The sequence below is a fragment of the Cricetulus griseus genome, chromosome 2, assembly GCF_003668045.3.
Source record: "Cricetulus griseus strain 17A/GY chromosome 2, alternate assembly CriGri-PICRH-1.0, whole genome shotgun sequence".
Taxonomy (NCBI): domain Eukaryota; kingdom Metazoa; phylum Chordata; class Mammalia; order Rodentia; family Cricetidae; genus Cricetulus; species Cricetulus griseus.
Genome location: NC_048595.1, coordinates 63,324,108 through 63,343,813, shown reverse-complemented (window position 1 = coordinate 63,343,813; position 19,706 = coordinate 63,324,108). Strand labels below are relative to the sequence as shown.

The 19,706-nt window shown below is 39.2% G+C and overlaps 1 protein-coding gene across 10 annotated transcripts in view; it reads right to left on the bottom strand.

Moving 5' to 3' along the window:
* The window catches only part of Bnc2 (basonuclin 2), a 403,916-nt gene that overhangs the window by 241,440 nt on the left and 142,770 nt on the right, over positions 1-19,706 (bottom strand). The window contains exon 1 of one of the 10 annotated variants that reach the window (XM_035439818.1): positions 11,456-11,826. The exons of 8 other annotated variants lie outside the window; for them this stretch is intronic. In XM_035439818.1, coding sequence (XP_035295709.1) covers positions 11,456-11,458 — 3 coding nt within the window. In that variant the 5' untranslated portion in view covers positions 11,459-11,826. Of the gene's footprint in view, positions 1-11,455; positions 11,827-19,706 lie in introns of those variants that run through there. One more of the 10 variants, XM_035439819.1, reaches the window with a different exon arrangement.

The window sequence follows — 19,706 nt, the reverse complement described above, 5'->3', positions numbered from 1 at the left end:
TCTCACTTAGAGTCCAATGCTACCAATTTTTAGGACGTTTCTTGCTCTTACAATGCTGTGCTAAAAGGAACAAAAAACTTGTCATGCTCGGCTCAAAAGGGCTGACCTATTGCAGTTCATCAAGGAAGTGTTGATGACTGGCATAATTGATCCGCTGTCCCTCCTGTACAAGCCAATCTGCCCACAAATAAAGGATTGAGCCATTTTCTAAGTGTTCTACAACATAATGACTTGAGTTTTGAATTTAAAAAGCAGCTCTTAGGAAGCACACATGAATAAAAGTCTAAAGTAACCTAAATGTCTGGGGAACATGGTCTTGACTGACAAGACCGTCAGCCTACATTGGTGGTTCACAGTGTAACTGCCCTGCTGAGTATCCAAATACAGGAAGCCAGATTACCAGTAGAGTAAAGGCTCTCCAGACTATAACTTCACTTAAAAAGAGACACAGCTACTGAGGTCTTAAAGAAAAAGGGTATTCACTGCCATATGGATCCAAACCTCCAACATCACAGGCTCTGTAAAAGACAGTGGGGAAACCAGAAGTACAGAGCATCGGGTAAAGAGCCACCATGGTCAAGGAATGATATGGCCAACTCAAATACATTGCAAGACACTGATGTGGGGGCAGACACTAATATGCAGATGAAAAATTTGCACTAAGACAATCTAGTCCAATGTCAAAGCAAACTCCTGTAATCTCAGCACTTGGGAGGCTGGGGGGCTGGCTGGAAGGCTATGATCTAGAGGCTAATTCTTCTATAAACAAACAAACAAACAAATGCCAGGTTTTCTTGAACTAAGCCATTCTACTTGGTTTCTCTGCTGGCTTCCATAATAATCAAGAATAGGGATGACCCAGACCTGAAGACACAGGCCTGTGATTCCAGCATTTGAGAGGCTGAGCTGGATGGCAAGTTCCAGGCAGAGCTGGGATACAAAATAAAACACTGTCTCAGGAACAGGAAGATTTAAGATAAATTTCTGCCTAAGGAGAGGAAGGAAGTGGCCTTTGGGAAGCAAGCAGGAGCCATTGCATTTCTTTTCAGAGGGTGATGTTTAGAAAGGTGTCCCAGTCAAAAGAAAATGTATCTATTTAAGTTGCTCTTACTTAAAAACAGAACAAATCAATCAAGTTTTTTTTTCTTTCTCCATAAATTTAACAATACTGGAAGGAAAAGGTGATTGAAACATGCACGTGCAAATAATGAACAACAAGTTGAAATGAAATGTGATAGAATATGCCGTTTCCCAGAGAGCACAGCATTACAAGTTACCATTGAAACATCTACATTAAATCAGTGAATGTTTCTAAAAAATGAAGTAGTGGTTAACAGTTCAAGAGATAAGATACAGTGTGCATATAGTACTAGGATCAGTACAAAAATGAACACATCCAGAGAAGCCTGATGTCCATTTGAAATGAGTAAAACTGACAATGAAGATAGAGCCAAAAGGGGTGAGTACAAACATTACCACTAACTAGAGGAGCCCTAAGTATCTGAAAAGGAGGGCCAGAGACTGTAACATGCTGCCAAAGATCAATAAACTATGCCCAAAGATCAACAGAACAAGCTCATTTTCTCTGAATACAAAGCCTGAACTCTGGAAAAATTAAAAGGAGAAAGGAAGCAAATTGCACATTCAATCCTGCCATTCCATACAGGAAAATCATTGTTAACTCAAACACAAACTATACTGTACACAGCACAATCCTCCGTCCCAGCCTGCCAATGCCCTCAGCCTAAAAAGAGAAAATAGACACAAAATTGATTGCTATGAAATATGCTATATGCCCACCACAACTGCACCAATCTCAACTGGGGCAAAATACAAAGGAAATGCAAAGCTGAACAATGCAAAGGTAAACTCTTCCCACCAATGACATCTTTGTTATCAAGGATCTCAAGAAGTGAATGGAGAAAAAGCCTGGACAGTGGTAGCACAGGCCTTTAAGTCCAGCATTTGGGAGGCAGAGGCAAGCAGATCTCAGTGAGTTTGAGGCCAGCCTGGTCTACATAGTGAGTTCCAGGACAGCCAGGACTGTTACATAAAGAAACCCTGTTTTGAAAAAAAAAAAAGTGGGAAACAAAATAAAAAGAAATTTCATATATTTTCCAGTGGGGATCTTCCTGTGTGCTCTTTCAAAATCTAAATCTGAAATCTAGTGGCTTTGAAAGCTTAAAAGGGAAGGTAAATAGGGAACAGAACACTTTACACGTGTAGGGTGTGTGTGTGTGTGTGTGTGTGTGTGTGTGTGTGTGTCATACTGCTAAAGAGACCCAATGTTATATAGGTAATGCTAGAAAACACCATTTTCCTTCTGTACATTTACAACAGTATGCTCTACTGAGGTTTTCATCTTTTGCCTCTAGATAAACAGGACACCAAATCCCTCCCCTTTCTGCTTCATGTGGATGTTAATCCTGAACTGTCATGCTCCCACTAAACTTTCTAGATATCCAGTTAGTTTAGATATCTCTCTAAACAAGCAAACTACATTAAACTGTTTCTTTGCAAGAGTATATCCCTGGCTTCACTAGATTTTGCAATGCTATCACCAAAATCTCAGCCGTAGGTCAATTAAGTCTTCTCCATATTTCCCAAACCCACTGATTGTGAAGGCCTGTTTATTCATGTTTTTTAATCTTCTCAGCTGTCCCTTACATGCCTTGAAGATCAATTCTAAAAAGTATGCACTAGGCTCTTGGCACAAACCTTAAGTGACAACCCCAGCTCTATCATTCCATATTCACCATCCAGGGCTACATCCTACCCCACTAATGGTCACACATTCTCCTAGGTGATGTGTTCCCACAAATTATCAATAATGTTCTTTCTAGACTCTGTAGAATCCAATTTTAACATCTCCTTTCAGTTTTATCTTCTCTCCCATCAAGAAAAATGCTTAGAGTCTAGTCTAACTAGTCTATTTGATGTGCCTTTCATCCTGGCTGGGCTCTCCTCACTGGATACACTGCTCTGGCTGGTCCTTTTGGAGTGGTCTCCCCTGCATTCTCCTTCTGAAATCTCTGTATTTCCCAAAGGCAATTCCACAAGATCCCCTTGTGCGAGGAGAAAGGTTCTCCTCCTCCCTGAGTACTCTAAGACACTGAACATTCTTGAATGTTAAGCCAGGTTTTCTGGTATTAACAGCAATAACATATTCAGCTTTGTATATCTCCACAGCACCTACCAAACTGCTTTGCTAACATCAGTTTAACAACAAACATTAGATAAATAATGAATACATTTCTTAAAATTAACATTGGCACCAGTGAAAAGACAATAATTTTAACTATTTCATTATTCTACCTGATCCTCAATATATACCTTCAGGGTTGTTATGGACCAATAATTGATGTCTTATATAAACTCAGGATGCAAAGAAGTTATTATTTATGTGCAGATGGTTAGTTCAGTAATGAATTCGGTGGTATATTTCTGTTGAGACGTCTCCTCTGATGTGGACTTGATTTTTTTTTTTTCTGAAGAGACTTTCCATTTAACTTCACCCCCATATGTATCCAGAACCCAATCCATGAAGCAATCTTCCAGAGGTAGGAAAACAGACATGTCTCCCTCTCCCTTACAGTACAACTTGAAGAGATCTTTTCTCACCCCTTCAAATTGCCAGCATATACTCAAAATTAAACAGTATAAAAATATGCAGGCATAGCTGGGCGTTGGTGGCACATGCCTTTAATCCCAGCACTAGGGAGGCAGAGGCAGGCGGATCTCTGTGAGTTCGAGGCCAGCCTGGTCTACAGAGCAAGTGCCAGGATAGGCTCCAAAGTTACACAGAGAAACCCTGTCTCAAAAAAACAAAAACAAACAAACCAAAATATGCAGGCACATTAATAGCTTCCCAATTTAAAATTTACTAAGGCTAGGGAATAGGAGTAGGTATGAAATGCCCTTTAATAAGCTCCTGAAAATAAGTATTAATTGTAATTCATCTAGAAAGAAAGTGATATGCTCACTAAACCAGTCTGAAATAGAAGAGATTTCTAAGATATGATGATATGAAAGTAGCTTACAGCCTACTAGGGACAAAACTCAGCTTTTAATTTGTTTCAAATAAGAGGAAAGTAAACTACACGTTGTGAACCAAATATAGCCCTGCTGCCTTCTTTTATAAATAATTATTGAAACACAGCCATGCCTACCTTTTACATATATATGTATATAGTTAAATAACTACTATATGAGTCATGCATGAACCCAACCCTTCACAGAAAAGGATTGCCAAGTCATTTCTGTTGAGATAGATCTTATGTAGCCCATGCTATCCTCGGTCTTGCTAAAACATCAAGAGTGATCTTGAACTTTTTTTTCGGTTTTTGTTTTTTCTAGACAGGGCTTCTCTGTGAAACAGTCTTGGCTGTCCTGGAATTCACTTGGTAGACCAGGCTGGCTTGAACACACAGAGATCCACCTGTCTCTGCCTTCAGAGTGCTGGGATTAAAGGCATTTGCTACCACACCCTGCTGAGGCTGAGTGATCTTGAATTTCTAATCCTCCTGTCTCTGCCTCTCAAGTACTAGGATTATAAAAATGCACTACCACATTGGCGGTAGTGCTGGCTATCAAACACAAGGCCTGCATGCTAGGCAATCACTCTACTGACTGAGTTACATCCCCAACTGTTTTAAACTGTGCCAAAATTAGGCCTTCTTCCTAATTAATACTATTTTTATGACTTCATCATTATGAAGTAAGTATACAAATTCAAACAAGGATATTCATTCTTGATGTTAAAAAAGTCTAAGAACTAAAAACTCAGTAAATTAAATTGTGATACAATATTATAATAGGTATAATAGGAGTAGATTTAAATTATGATATATCCCCTCTGTCTCCCTCTCCACCCTCACCTTTCTCCTTTTCCAGTCTCCTCTCTCTCTTAGGAAAGAGTTCTAGGAACTAAACCCAGGCCATGTGAATGTTTAGCATATGCACTGAGCTGTTTTTCCTGCCCTGATGATGGTTATGTATACCTACCACTATAACAGATATATCTATTGCACTGTGTTGTTGTTTGATGGCTACATATACCTAGAACTATAAAAAACATATATACAGCACTGTGCTGTTTTTTTTTAAGGCACAAATACAAGCAGTATTACCACTTAAAGTAGCTCTAATGTTCCATACATTTGTAAGTATATGTAGATGAAGAAAGAAAACTGAAAAATTGTTAATAAAAAAGGTTCCTTACTGGTATGGGATAGGTAGGGTGTTAGTTGGGGGACAGGGGAGGAGGAGAGGGAAAGGCACCTGGGATTGACATGTAAAATAATTTTCTTTCTAATTAAAATAAAAAAATTTAAAAAAGGTTCCTTACTAATGGTACTATTTTTTTCTCTCTAGCTTTCTTAATTATAACTGTATTATACATCTACAGCCTTCCTGTAAAAGTCACACCATAAAATGAGACTACTTAATATTAAAAGAAGTATCAATGGCTTAGACCCTTTGGGTTTATTTTTCCAGAAATTAAGGAAGTAGCTAGGTAGTGGTGATGCACACTTTTAATCCCAGCAATCAGGAGGCAGAGGCAGGAAGATTTCTGTGTCAGAGGCCAGTCTGGTCTACAAAACCAGTTCTAGGACAGCCAGGGCTACACAGAGAAACCCTGTCCTGAAAAACAACAACAAGACAGACCCACAAAACCCAGAAACTAAGAAGGTAGCTTTGAGGGGAGGGGGTGTTGTTCTTGTTGTCATTTTGTTTGGATCAAGAGTTTTTGGTTTTGTTGTTGCTATTTTGATTTATTCTTTTTCTTTGTTTTATTTTAAAGGCTGTATGTAGCTAAGGCCAACCAAAGCCTGAACATTTCTGAACTTGTATCTCTATTACATGAGGCAACCGAAACAATGGACAAAGTCCTACCTTCATAAAGCACACATGGGATAGGCGGAGAAGAGGTTAACAGAATCGCTTCTTGATGGAAGTATATTAATTCGATCAGCTGCTTGCTTCTGAGTTACTATAAAAAGGTTCATAAAGTACCCAAAAGCCACATAAGATTTTTAGAATTATGCTGCTCAGTGACTGATTCCCAGTGAAGAGTAGGAGTAGAAAGATTGTTCTCTGCCCTAACTTCCTTCAGCAAAAGTAAGCTTCTACGCAATTGGCACTTTGAGTGTTTAACTAATAACTGAAAAGCCAAGTATATACATCATGCAGGTAATAAGAACCTGGCACCATAGTTGATGAACACATGCTGACAGAATACAGTTTATGAACTGGATACTTTAACAATACTTGACAAAAGAAGACAATGATAGTAGCAACACAGCTCTCCCATTCTTTGATGGATTTTAGAGGCCTCGCTTCTGAGTCCATACAATGAGGGTTACCGAGGCTCAGAGAGGTTCTATAACTTTCCCAGTCATACTAACAGATCAGTACAAATGCAGATACCATCAGCTGGTAAGTATGGGTTCTCCTAGTACTCACAGGAGAGAAATCATATTTCTAATAAAGTACTATATAAAATCCCAATGCAAATTTACCAGGTGAGAAAACTAAAAATCCATGTCTTATAAAGAGATCACAAAATTATGTCAATTATTTTCACAGACAATTTATTCAATGTAGTACTTTTATGTTATTTTACAAGTTAATATAGATCATTTTCTGTTCTTTCCTTTATTCATATATGCACACACAGGACTGGAGAATTTTAATCTTTTCAAATGATGAAGAGTCTGTATATACTCAGACACAATTAAGCAAAGAATTATGACCAAGTTTTTCAGCCTTTTACCATACTAAAATTAAAATTATTTTATTGCTACAGATTACACAAAGTCTGTATACCTTGAAATTGTACATGGAAATAAAAAGCTTTTTTTTTTTTTTTTTTTTTTTTTTACAATGGCATTTACACTACTTCTTAGGTATGGTTTCTTAAATGTTGCTTCTTTTATAAATTTTACATAGTGACACATTTCACATAAAATAAAACCTTCAATTCCCAGATAAAGAAGGAGGCCTTCTGCTATGCCTCATGACCTGAGGTACAAGGGCATGAAGGTACTGTTTTCTTGTAATCAAGTGCTTTATGGGCCAGGCAGAGTTCTAAAAGACAGGGTTCTATAGCTCACTTCACATATACAACAACTCTGACTTTTATCAGATCCCTTAAAAACTTACCTTGAAAGGGTCAGGATGAGGGAGGCTAAGTAGGAAGGAGGGCTGGGGGGTACATGGATCTCCCTGGGAAGGGGAAATAGATTGGGGTGGGCAGATAGGGATGGGAACAGGAGAGATGAGGGGGGGAGGGAGGGAGGGAGGGAGGACTGGAATTGGGGTGATGTGGAAACCTAGTACAGTGGAAACTTCCTGAACCTATGAGGGTGACCCTGCCAAAGACTCCTAGTGATGGAGGATATAGAGCCTGAACTGGACATTTTTCCTTACCAGACAAAACTTCCAGTGGTGGGACTGGGACACCAACCCAACCATAAAATGTTTGACTTCCAACCCTCCTGCCTACAAGATGTACTGCAACAATGGTGGTTGGGAACTTATGGGATGGCCAACCAATGACTGGTCTAACTTGATGCCCACACTACACCATGAGAGGGAGGAGGGAGCCCATACCAGATACTGCCTGTATGGTCAGGAATTAGAATCTGGATAGCCCAGAGACCTAGGGTAGAACCAAACATGCCTGGGGGAAAAAAAGGGCAATGAAATAATTCCTAATGAGATTCTGCAATAATCATAGATCAGTTCTTAGTCCAGTCATCATCAGAGAGGCTTCCCCTAGCAGCTGATACACAGACCCTCAGTCAAACATTCTTCCCTCAGAAGAAAGGGAGAAAGGCTTGTAGGAGTCATAGCAGTCAAGGGCACCAGAACAACATAGTCCTAAGAAGTAACCAAGCAGAGCTTATAGGGGTTCACCTGCAACCACAGAGCCTGCACATTGTTCTCTGCATACATGTTGTGGTGTTCTTGTGGGACTCCTAACAGTGGGATGGGGATGTCTCTGACTTGGAACTCTTTTCCTCCTACTGGGTTTCCTTGTCCAGCCTTGGCTATGTTTGTGACTAGTCTTATTGCAACTTGTTATGCCTTCCTGGAAGGTCTGCTCTTTTCTGAAGGGAAATGGAAGAGCAATGGATCTGGGGGAAAGGAGGGTGAGGCTAGGAGGAGTGGAAACTGCGGTTTGGTAGAGAAGAATAAATGAAAAGAAAAAGAAAATATTCAAAAATAAAAAGGGTCAGAATGATTTCTACAACTGATTTGTTTCTGTTTTTTAAAGTATGTATCACAGATAAGACATGCTCAACTCAAGAAAGTGATTAAGACTGACATACAAAGATAAACAGACCCAAAAAGGAGGTAAAGAAGAAAGCAAAGGCTCTGAGGTCAGTCTTCCTGGGTATAGATTTTAGACTTTTATTTATTTATTTATTTTTGTCTATAAAATGATAACAGAGGTATCTTCCCTCCATGCTTGGAGGGAAACAAAAGGTAAAAGCATGAGAAAGCAATTCTTGCCCTGTAATGCTCACTAACAGGCCAAAGTAGATACTATACCAAGTATTTATTTCAGGTATCAAGTTGAGGTGCTCAATCTTTGTGTGGCTAAAGAAACCAGTTCTTAGGGAAACTAACAGCACTAGTCAGAGAATATCTACAAGACAGTAATATTAAACAATCTTTAAAACTGAAGCATAAACCAGGGTCCAAAACAGTTAAAAGAAGCACAATTTTTGCTTACCAATGACAGCATTGCTGCAAAGCTGTACATAAAATATTAACCACAAACACATGCATGTTGCTTGCTATTTTAATTTTACTATCAGGTGGGAAGGAATACATGGCAAGAAGGCTTAATTTAAAGCAGACAGTTAAGACTAATGATACAAAGATATACAAGGCCCAGTAGAACCTGTCCTAACGGGCATCACAGAAAGAGTGAGCTTACTTTGAACCTTCATGAAGGTCTATCTGGCAAAGCAGTTACACAGCGATGAAAACTTGGACCAATATAGTGTAAGGATGAGTCTTTCTGCCAAGCCACCGGAGCCCATACACAAAAGCACTTCCCTATCAATATAGGGCACCGTTTCTTTGAAAAGATAGTAGAGCAGAAAAGGCTGCTTCTGGATGGACTGTTATCTCCCTTCCCACAGGTAAATGAAGAAATCTAAATGTTTTCCCAAAACTTAACCCCTTTCTCCATTGCTTCTGAACAATCAAGCTTCCCTAGGGACCAAAGCTATCAGACAGCGCCAAAGGACTTCCGATTATGAAGGACCTACTACAGACTGCAACCACCTCTTACCTTCCTGAAGGTCCATATCATCTCCCCCTATTCCCCATTACAGAACAAAAGACAACTCAATGGTAAAAGGCTTGTCTGGCATGCAAATGAACCTGGCTTCAATCTCAAGCACGGAATGAATGAATGAATGAATGAATGAATGAATGAATATGAATTAATTTATTTTAAGAAAATGTGTAGTGGGAATCTGCAATCCTAGGACTCAGGAGGCAGAACCCTGAATTTGAGACCTGTTTGTGCAACAGTGTAAGACCCCCGTTTCAAAATCATAGGCACAGACAGATTGGAAGCAAAGAATGACATGACAGCAGGAGCATCTGAACTCAGAACCAATCAATTATCCTAGGAAGTGCTCAGTAAGAAATGCTAGTGACTGACAAAAGGGACAAAAATATGCTCAAAGGCCAAATATTTTTGGCCTTTTGTTTTTTTTTTAAATGAAATTTAACTAGGAAAAAAAATCCCAACTTGGCAGAAATGTTCTTATTAGAGAGATTTAATATTGGAGTAATTTCACTCTTCTTGGAAAATGAAAGGAAACTTTTAATGAACCAAGTTGGAAAGGATTGAACATTCTTTTCAACATTTTAAAAAACTGCTCCCATGACCAGGATAATCAACTACATTTCCAGATAATCTAAATATACATGATAGGTTATTTGGCACTTTTATTTTTACTATCTAGGAAAAAACAATTTTGAAACCTATCATGAGAAATAAAACAGAAAGAAAAAGCAAATATCAGCATAATATAACATTTCTTTTGAAAATCACATTTTAAAATTCCCAACTGAAGACAAGAATCACCCAAACCCTACTATCACCTGAAGAAGCACACAAGAGTAAGAGGAAATACTTATGCATCACCAAGAGTATAGGGAAAACAGTTATGAATATGTCTTAAATTTGACATGTATAAACCTTGATTTTGTTGTAAAGTTGATTGCTTGCTGGTTTAAGACTTCCCATAAACAATGTCAATATATCTGTTTAAAAAGAACAACCATCATACAAACACCATTAATCAGATTAAACTCAGGAGGTCTATCTTGACAAAAATCATTTTATAGAAGTGCACAAATCACGCTCTTACAATTCTGTATAAACAGAGCCCACTGGCTTACTCCTGCTTCATTCTTCTGTATAATATCATGTTAAATTTCTGTAGGCACCTTTCTCCAGTAGCAGCTCATCAGAGGAAAACCCTCTTCTTTTAGCAGCTTCACAATGCAGCGGTGCACATGTGCATATCTCTCTACAGATATTTTTAAAATGCATGCCTAAGGATGGGAACACAACACCTCCCAGGAGCAGGGAAACAAAGTGTTAACATTGGGAAACAGAAAGAAACGGGCTGTTCAAAACTAAAACTCAAATGATCATGATGTCTTTTTTAAGGTAATATATAATTCTATTCTCATGGAATCAACTGGAAACATGCATGCTTTACAAAGGTATAATGCAAGAGAAATTGTTCCATCCGTGCACGTTTCAATCTGTTGTAAACTAACAAATCAGATCATGAAGCAGTCCAGTGTTATTTGTGATACACACAATTACAAGTGAAGTCAAATCATATGGATCTTTAGAAATTGAAACAATAAATGAGGCTGCAATATCCCTGGAGAGGAACACAGGACGTCAGTCTGCAAAATCTGAGGCCACTGGGAGGCTTGACATACCCGAAACCTGAGGCTCCACTGTTTTCACAGCACTATTCCTTCCTCAGACTCCAAGCCCTGATAACTTCCAAGTTTAAAGTGCTCAATTTCAAGAATTCCTGGTTTTAAATCACAATGGAAACCTTTGGCTGCAAGTGAATTAGAATGGCTGAAGATAGCCCTTTTATGTGTAGGGGAGAGAGAGAGAGAGAGAGAGAGAGAGAGAGAGAGAGAGGGAGGAGGGAGGGAGGGAGGGAGGGAGGGAGGGAGGGAGGGAGGGAGGGAGGGAGGGAGGGGAGAGAGAGAGGATGCACGAGCAGGAGAACATACTTAAATTTGTTTTGCTTTAAACTCAGACCTTTTGCATTCCAAAACTGTATCCCTCTGACTAATATAAACCGTTGTTATAGAGAAACCGTTGGGGGGGGGAGGTGGAAGAACCAGGGAAAAGGAATGAGGGAGTAGTAATGGTAACATACAGTACCATGAGCTGCAGAGGCCTCCCAGTCAGTGGTGCAAGGTTAACAGATCAGTCCCGCTGGCCTTCAGGCAGACAGCAAAACAGCCTGGGGAAAGGGGGACAGGGATGGCGGCCAGGAGGGGGCCCTGGCTTGGGCAGTTTACACAAGAAGGCAGCTCAGCTCCTTTCTGGCTCATTCCTCCTCTCTATCTCCCAGCCTCTCTGTGTGTGTCTTGTCATATTTTCTTCAGCTGTTAATTGTCCGGACTGCAAGTCTTTAAACAGCCACAGTTTAAGAAAAAGTGAAACCCTCCTAAGTGACCATCACAGCAAATCAGCTTCATGCTGATGGGTAAAATTTTCCAAGGGAAGTGTTCTTCTGATAGTTCCTGAGTCTCCAAGCTACCCCCACCCCACCCGACCGCTGCCACACACACTCCCCTGGAGGGCTAAATGCACTGTGGCAATAAAACATTCATGCGACTTGGAATTTTAACACAATGCCATTTCCCTAGTTTAACCTGAAAGGAATGCACTAGTCACAACAGACTACATCATCCTGCCATTAAACCCTGCCAAGGAACTGCTTTTTGGCCATGCTGGGCCAGCTTTGACGGGAAAGGAGTACACAGACCCACACACTGAGCACAGAGGGGGCCACCTCTGCTTCCTCAGCCTTATCCAGAAACACCCTGCCCTTGAACATGACCCCTGACCTCTTGCATTGTGACTGGCTTGGGAGGCATGTGTCACCCTGGAACTTCTGTACAGCCACACACTGAGCAGGCCATTTGTGGCTCCCTCGCAACAAGTCCTTGGGCAGATGCCAGAGTCATCTCTTATTACTGCTACCATTCAAGGTCCTATGGCTTCACAGAAGGATGCTTTCTCCTGGGTTAGATAATGCTGTGAGTTGCTGTGGGGCTTACTTTCCTTTGTTTGTTTTATACTGTTTAAAAAAAACAAACTTCACTTTGCATTCATAATTAGGTTATGATTACTGACGTGACCATTTGCTTTGGGGACTACTTATCAAAGGTGCCAGTTCTTTCACATTTAAGTGACATTTATTTTAGACTTACAAAATACAAAACAGAAATAATTCTGACGTCTCTTGACAATTTTAGAGAAAAATTCAAAGGTGAAGAATTCTAAAACATGAAATTAACCCTTTCATGTAGCTAACGTTTTATCATAACACAAGCAAGAAACCATACCAGATTTAAAACTGAACTTCCTGGTTTATTTCTAGTGCTTCCAAGCAATGTAAACAAAAAGCCAAGGCACAAGACAAAACATGCCTACACCTAATGAGAAATTTAAGTCATAAGCAGTGTGCTGGGGGTGTGACACAGTAGCAGAGCGCTCATCTAGCTCTGCCAGTGCCCACCCAGCATTAGCAAGGCCCTGAGTTCAAACATCACCATGGTTACCATGCATAAATCAGCAAAAAATACAATCATATTAAAAGTTTACAAATGTATGTAAGTGTTCCTTTCAGTGCTGAGGATAAAATCCAGGGCCTTGGGCAACCTAGGCAAGTGGTTCAACAGTGAGCCACATCCCTACATTTTAAATGTGTTCTAACATCTGTGTGGATCTCAATTTTTAAGACCAATACAGATTTACAATAAAACACAGCAATAGTACCAGAGACTATAAATCTGCACATGCAAAACATCACTTTTTCCCTAACAGTCTTTTTGTTACCCTTACCTTAATTCTCACCACTGAAGTATGGCTTTCAGAACAGGCTTCTTACGATCTTTTTAACCCTCCCCCATTTTGATCACACATATTGCCCTTTTAATTTGTCATCTCCCTCCTTTCTCTAGTAGTCAGAGCAGTTCTGAAAGGTAGCAAGTCCTCCCAGTTCTGACCCAGTGCTGCATGCACCCAGGTGAGCAGAGATTATCTCTGCAGAAGGCAGGTGTCCCGTTTTCCTCCCCTGCAGTGAGGCCATGTCTCTTTGCAGCAGCAAATGAAGAACATTTTAGTCCTTTAAGGGAATACCCTAAAATACAAAATGATGCTCTCAAAGCAAGTTAACATGCACATAGGAGATGAAGCCAAACAGTCCTCTTTAGTGTAATTTTTGTCTCCTTAGTAGCTGGAATTAGCCTTAAGCCCTAGTTAAAAGACCTTTTTTTTTTCCTTTCCTTTACACAGACATCATCAAGCTTCAAAAAGTCATTGTAATCCCTTCACCTTAGGTAGGCCACGCCAAGTCCACAGAGTAGGACAGAAACCAACTTCTTTTAAAAAGAAGAAATAATATTTGAACAGAGAGAAACCAATCCAACACAGAAACAAATGTCATCAGAACTTAAGTAATGTATTCTCACTTCAAAATTAAATACTGAGTCAAGCCACCAGGTTAGACTGTGAAATACACTAATAAAGACACTTGATTTTCCTCAAGGTGTTCGATTTATTATCAATAAATTCAAAGTCTGCTTGTGATGTCATCAATTTGAAGCCTACTAAAACTGAAGACAGAACATATGAACCCATAAGAGTAAAACCACAGAAGATAATGTCTAAGTCACAGCAGGCATATTTTTCTGTTTACATCAAATTAATATTCACAGTGATCCCCCACGTGTTTGAGACCGATGTCTAGAATACGTTTCCCTTTATTTACTGCGTGTATTTGTATGTGCCCACCAAATCACAGGACGGAAGGTCAGAGAAAAACTTGTAAGGGCCAGGTCTCTCTTACTATCTTGTGTCCCTAGGGATTAAACTCAGGTCACTAGGTTTGGTGGAGTCTGTGAATCTGTACATAACACTTGTCACTTTCTCCATCATCACCCACACATAACTTCTGAAACACTTTGGAATTTGGGGCATATCAGTAAAGGAAGGGGTAAGCAATCTTATTTCCAAACAAACTTCTGGCCAATTTTATAATCTATTTGCTATGTTACATATCAGAAAATCATAGATTGCTATAAATATAAAAATGAAACTTATTTTGCATGGATATGCACTGATGACAAATGCAAGTGTGATCAAAATAGCATGGAACCTGAAAAAGAGAAGTCACACCAAAAAGTTCATTTGGCAAGCAGGGAGGATAGCTCAGTGCTACAGTTTTTTGCCACACAAACTGAAGTACCTGAGTTTGGTTTCCCAGCAGGCACATAAAAAACTGTGCAGTGTACCTATAAACCTAGCACTGGGAAGGCAAAGAGAAGAAAATCCCTACAGTTTGCTGGCCAGCCAGTCAAGCAGAATACATAAGCTATGGGTTCAATGAGAGAGGAGAGACTGAGGATGACATCAGACATAGATCCCTGGCTTCTTCTGCACACACAGGTGCTGCGGCACACACACACAGACACACACAGAGTAATGTAAAAAGTTTTAAAATATCAAGAAATTTTGCAAAATTATTTTGGTAAGGACATAAGAAATGACAAAAACTTGGCAACCACTGGCAAATTTCATTTTTCTTGAAATAGAAAACTTTACCACATTAAATGACATGTAAAGACTTAAGTTCAAAGCTTCTATGGTAACTTTTGAATTCTAGAAACCAAAATAAATAAGATTGCTCTCACAAGCTTCTACTACAAAGAACACATATTATTTTACAAACAAACACACATAATTTAATTTCTTTCCTTCAAGACTTCATTTCAAGCCAATGGACTGGTTAAATCACACACACACACACACACACACACACACACACACACACACACACACACACACAGGCATGCACTAACATGCATGCAGTTACAGGCACTACTACTGAATGTAAAAGGCCTCAAGGAAGCAAAGGAAAGGAGAGGTGTGGACAAGAAAAAAGAAACTATAAAGAGGTCCTGCTGGACACAAGTCAGAAAGAAAAGCAGACAGGAAACAACAGGAAGGGAGAGGGCAAGAAAGTATGAGAGAGAAAGAGAGGGGGGAAGGAGTGAAAGAATCAAGTATGGGGGGCTGAAATAAAAAGGGATGGCTGTGGGAGACAGGAGGGACTGAAGCCCCTCGACACTGCAGTAGAACGGGCAGCTGGCCGGAGATGCTAATTCAGCGCTTTAACAAATCAATGCCACTTGAAAAGTACAATGAGAGCCCTCACTGGGTGGATGTCAGGGGACTGAGAAAATGCATTCTCAAGTATTTCACATTAAGAGGGAATAATGTGTTAATTTATAACTCTTCACCCTATACACTTGGATTATCTATCTGTGTCAGCGATTTGACTTCTTAAATTTATCAAAAACACACGCAAAGGGAGGCAGATTCTGCTTTCACCACTGGGAAACGGGAGGTTTAGGCAAGCCTGCTCTAGGTACAACACTCTTCCTCCCCCGCTTTTGGCTCAAGTCTCAGTGAGGACTGCAGGGAGGAGCCAGCTCCTCAAGGAAGATCAAGGGAGGAGGGGAAGAAACCCTTGGTCCAGTTACTAAAGCAACCAAAGAAAAGACTCTCCTGGCCTGTGGTTGATTGCATTAGGTGCCATCCGTCAAAAGTGACACAGAAGAGAGGAAAAACTTGAATCAGCAACCTGAGCTGCCATCATCAGAATTTACTTTACTGAAACTTACTTAAGTCTCTCAGTACACCCAGAGGAAGAGAAGCTGCTGACAAAAGAGACTGTAATTAAACAGTGCTCCTCAATGCCACCAGAATTCCATAGATGGAGCTTATCAAAATGGGATGTGAAGGGAGAACCAAGCACATCTTATTTGCTTCCTTTGAAACAGGGAGGAGAAAAACCTACCTGGAGGAGTCTTTTATTTCTTAAGGAAAACTTAGTCTATGAAACACTGAACTCCTGAGATGCTTTCCATATATATATATATTATTAATTTTGATACAATGATAGCAGCTTCTAACCTGAGACACAGAAGAAAGACTTAATAATTCTTGCTGCCTAAATCCATGTGTTATCTGACTCACCCTTTCAAGGTATAATAAGCATTGTCAATATGCAAAGGCAAGTCTGTTTACAATTTTACAATAAATGGAAACGGGTACATTTCAAGAAAGTGTTTTAAGATCATATCTTGGAAGGTATGAAGGGAAAAGTATTTCTCCATATTTTCACAGAGTTACCAGGCTGTAACTGCTTTGACTTTGAAGATTTCTTAAGCTACACACAGCAGTATCTGAAACTATAGGAGTATTTTTATTTGCTATTGTACAATTGCAACAGAAACAGACTTTCTTTTATTTTGAGGATATTCATATGTAAATGAATGCTGATGAATGGAAATGAGATGCTGCACATGATGGACAACCTTCAACATTTAGTTGAAAAAAAAAAAAAAGAAAATTATCTCTCTCGCTGAAAGTGGACTCTTTTTTCCTTCTACAACCAGCCACAAAAACTAAATGAAAGACAAGGATGGACCTTCCACCAACTTCTGTTGGCTAAATACCATTTCATCATGTCAGAAAACAAACATTCTTTTCAGTTTTGCACCTTTCCTATGACAGTATCAAAGTTAATTTTTTAAATGAATATTGATTAGACACTAAAATAATGAATATATAGCCAGACATTTTATAGCTGTAGTGGGCCAAAATATTCAAAATAGTATAGCTATTTGACCAATTTTTATTTACTTCAAAGGATATAAGTAATGAGAAATTTTCTGATTCAAGACCACAGAGTTACTATTTTCCTTTTTCATAAAAATCTGAGGAGTTAAGATTCTTGACAGTACATGTGCAATGAGGAAGTAACCCATACTTGTATGCTTTTCTAGAACCCCTCATGCATAGAATCAGATTAGTCCAAGCCCCAGTCTGGGTTGTTTGTTTATTTGTTTTGCATCAATTACCATTCCTGTCTGTCCTTCCAGGCTACTACCACATACCTATCTCTTCTTATCATTAAGGTACCATCAATCCCCTCGCCTATTCCCCTCCCCCACAACACTCACCTAAGGGGTTAAAAGACTTCAGTACATTTGTGACTTGTCAGTGACATATAATACCCAGGTCCTTCATGCAATCAACTTTTACTTGACATGTATTTGCTCATCACAGGACCCACATTACTACTGGGAAAATGAAGAAAAACCTAAATTAACACTTGACATTCAATATGGTCAAGTCCTTAATTGGCTGGGCTTCCTGAGAAAGCAATTTTCTATTCCCCAAACTGTGCGCGTGTCATGTGTGGAGTGCAGCTCTTGGCCATCACTGCTGTCCCTCGCTCCCTCTAATGAGAGCAGATGAATTAGTGCTACGTGACACGATTTGAGCAGGGCTTCCTCCTCTTCCCCTCCCCCCAATCTTTCTCTTATACCAGTGACAGCTGTGTGGCAAAAGGAAGAAAGAGAAATGCAAGAGCAAAAAAAAAAAAAAAAAAAATCCTGTAAAAGATGATCATTTTTTAAAATGAACCTTAAATGTCTTGTTGAATCTGAAACTAACAGGGTCATTTAATTGTGGAGGTGGGGAATGGACTGTTACAAAGATCAGGGGAATTATCTGGATATGGTTGATTTGGGTTGTATTAAGCATGTTTTTTTCCATTCCAGGCTAGTTGCAGTATTAGATTGCACTGGTCTAATTAAAATGGAATTTACATCCACTTAAAAGGTTGTTTAAAGGTCTGGAGAATGGGTCAACTAGGAAAAAAAATGAAGTAATTGTTAATGTAAGATAAGTATGCATACGTATAGAAAACTTCCTTTAATGTAAACTCTAATACTATATCTTGTTTTCAAATATTACACAGTGTTTGAATTCAGTGCTAGCCATTCTATTTGAAATATTTTGGTTTCATGACCTTTACTGTTGAATTACTGCAACAAAAACTTATTTGATCACTGACTTTGTTCCGTTATTTAGGACAGGGACTATACTCCACTCTTGTTATACTTGTCTAGCTCCATAAGAAACAAGGGAATAGAAGCATGGAAGAAGGCGGGCAAGATTCAGAATGCTAATTTAAGGGATTGCCCTGAGTCTCCACTTCCTCTTCTTGACACCAAAGAAGTAACTTTCAATGCCTAAATGTCTTACTCAATGTGATAAGAACAAATGCAACCAGAGAATGGAAGACTACCTGGCTAATCAAACATTTGAGAAAGTATTAGTCTCAAATGCATACATATGTGAAAATAATTAATGGGTGTGGTAAGCACCTCAGCACTTTAGATCTTTACCCACTTTTAGATGAGAGCCAAGGTAGAGATGTCATCTGTGGACCACAAAATCAGTTAAGCATCCAAACCAAAGCAATTTCAAGTACAGTCCCCTCAAGTAGAGTGATTGTGGGGCTGTTCTTTTATAATTCTGGTTGTAACTTAAGTAGCACTTTAGTAAGCAAATTCTTAAATTTAAGGACATGAAAAGATAGGTGGTACTTACTTGGGTGCTATGTGTAAAGTTAAAAATCTAATACCAAAAATGTAATTTCTCTGTTTGGTATCTGTGAGGCATAATATTAAAAATAACTTAATTTTCCCCCTTATGAAAGACAAAGCCTGGAAGATACTGTACAATAGAAGATAAACTGTAAGAAAAAATAAAAAAAAAAAAAAACTTGAGTTTTAAAACTTGCTGGAACAACAGAATTTTCAGACAAAAGGAAAACTATAATAGATGAGAATAATTTAACAGTATTTTCACAATAGCAAAACAACACACTAGAAACATGCCCTGCATAATTTATCCATCCTGTGGACAAAACACTGGTATTTTAATATCATTAAGAGTCCTTCAAAAATGCACTTGAGACAGCTTGTGAATGGGCATTCTATCAGGTGTTTAAAAGAACTAAACAGTTTAGTATTCTGGGAAAGCCACACAATCTAATACATTCAGTTAACTGCTATAGTAGCATTATCATCACTCAGCAACGAATGGCAGTGTATTCTGCCAATAGCTTTAGGGTGACCTTTGCAATGCTGACTAGTCTGTCAAGTTCCATCTCTGAGATGCAAGGCATAGACAGTAACAGTTAACTTGGGTAGGAACTGAAAACCAGGAGGTTCCAAAAGGGAATGTACTTTTACCACTCAGAAAACAGGGACTTCCTTTCCCTGAGAAGAGAAGGGTACACCATGAGATAAGACTAAGCAGTCCCATGGGCTTGCTCTTATCATTAGCCTTTTATACATCAACCCAACATTAACAATTTTACAAATTCTTTTCCACCATAGCTACATTTTTGTAAAATCCCAAAGAGGGTGGGGTGGAGGTTTGAGGGGTGGGGGTGGAGAGTGGTAATTCAAAGACTAGGTAATTCAAATTCCAGGATCAAGAGCTGAAGAAGAAAAACTGTTGGTATTGTCTCAGAACT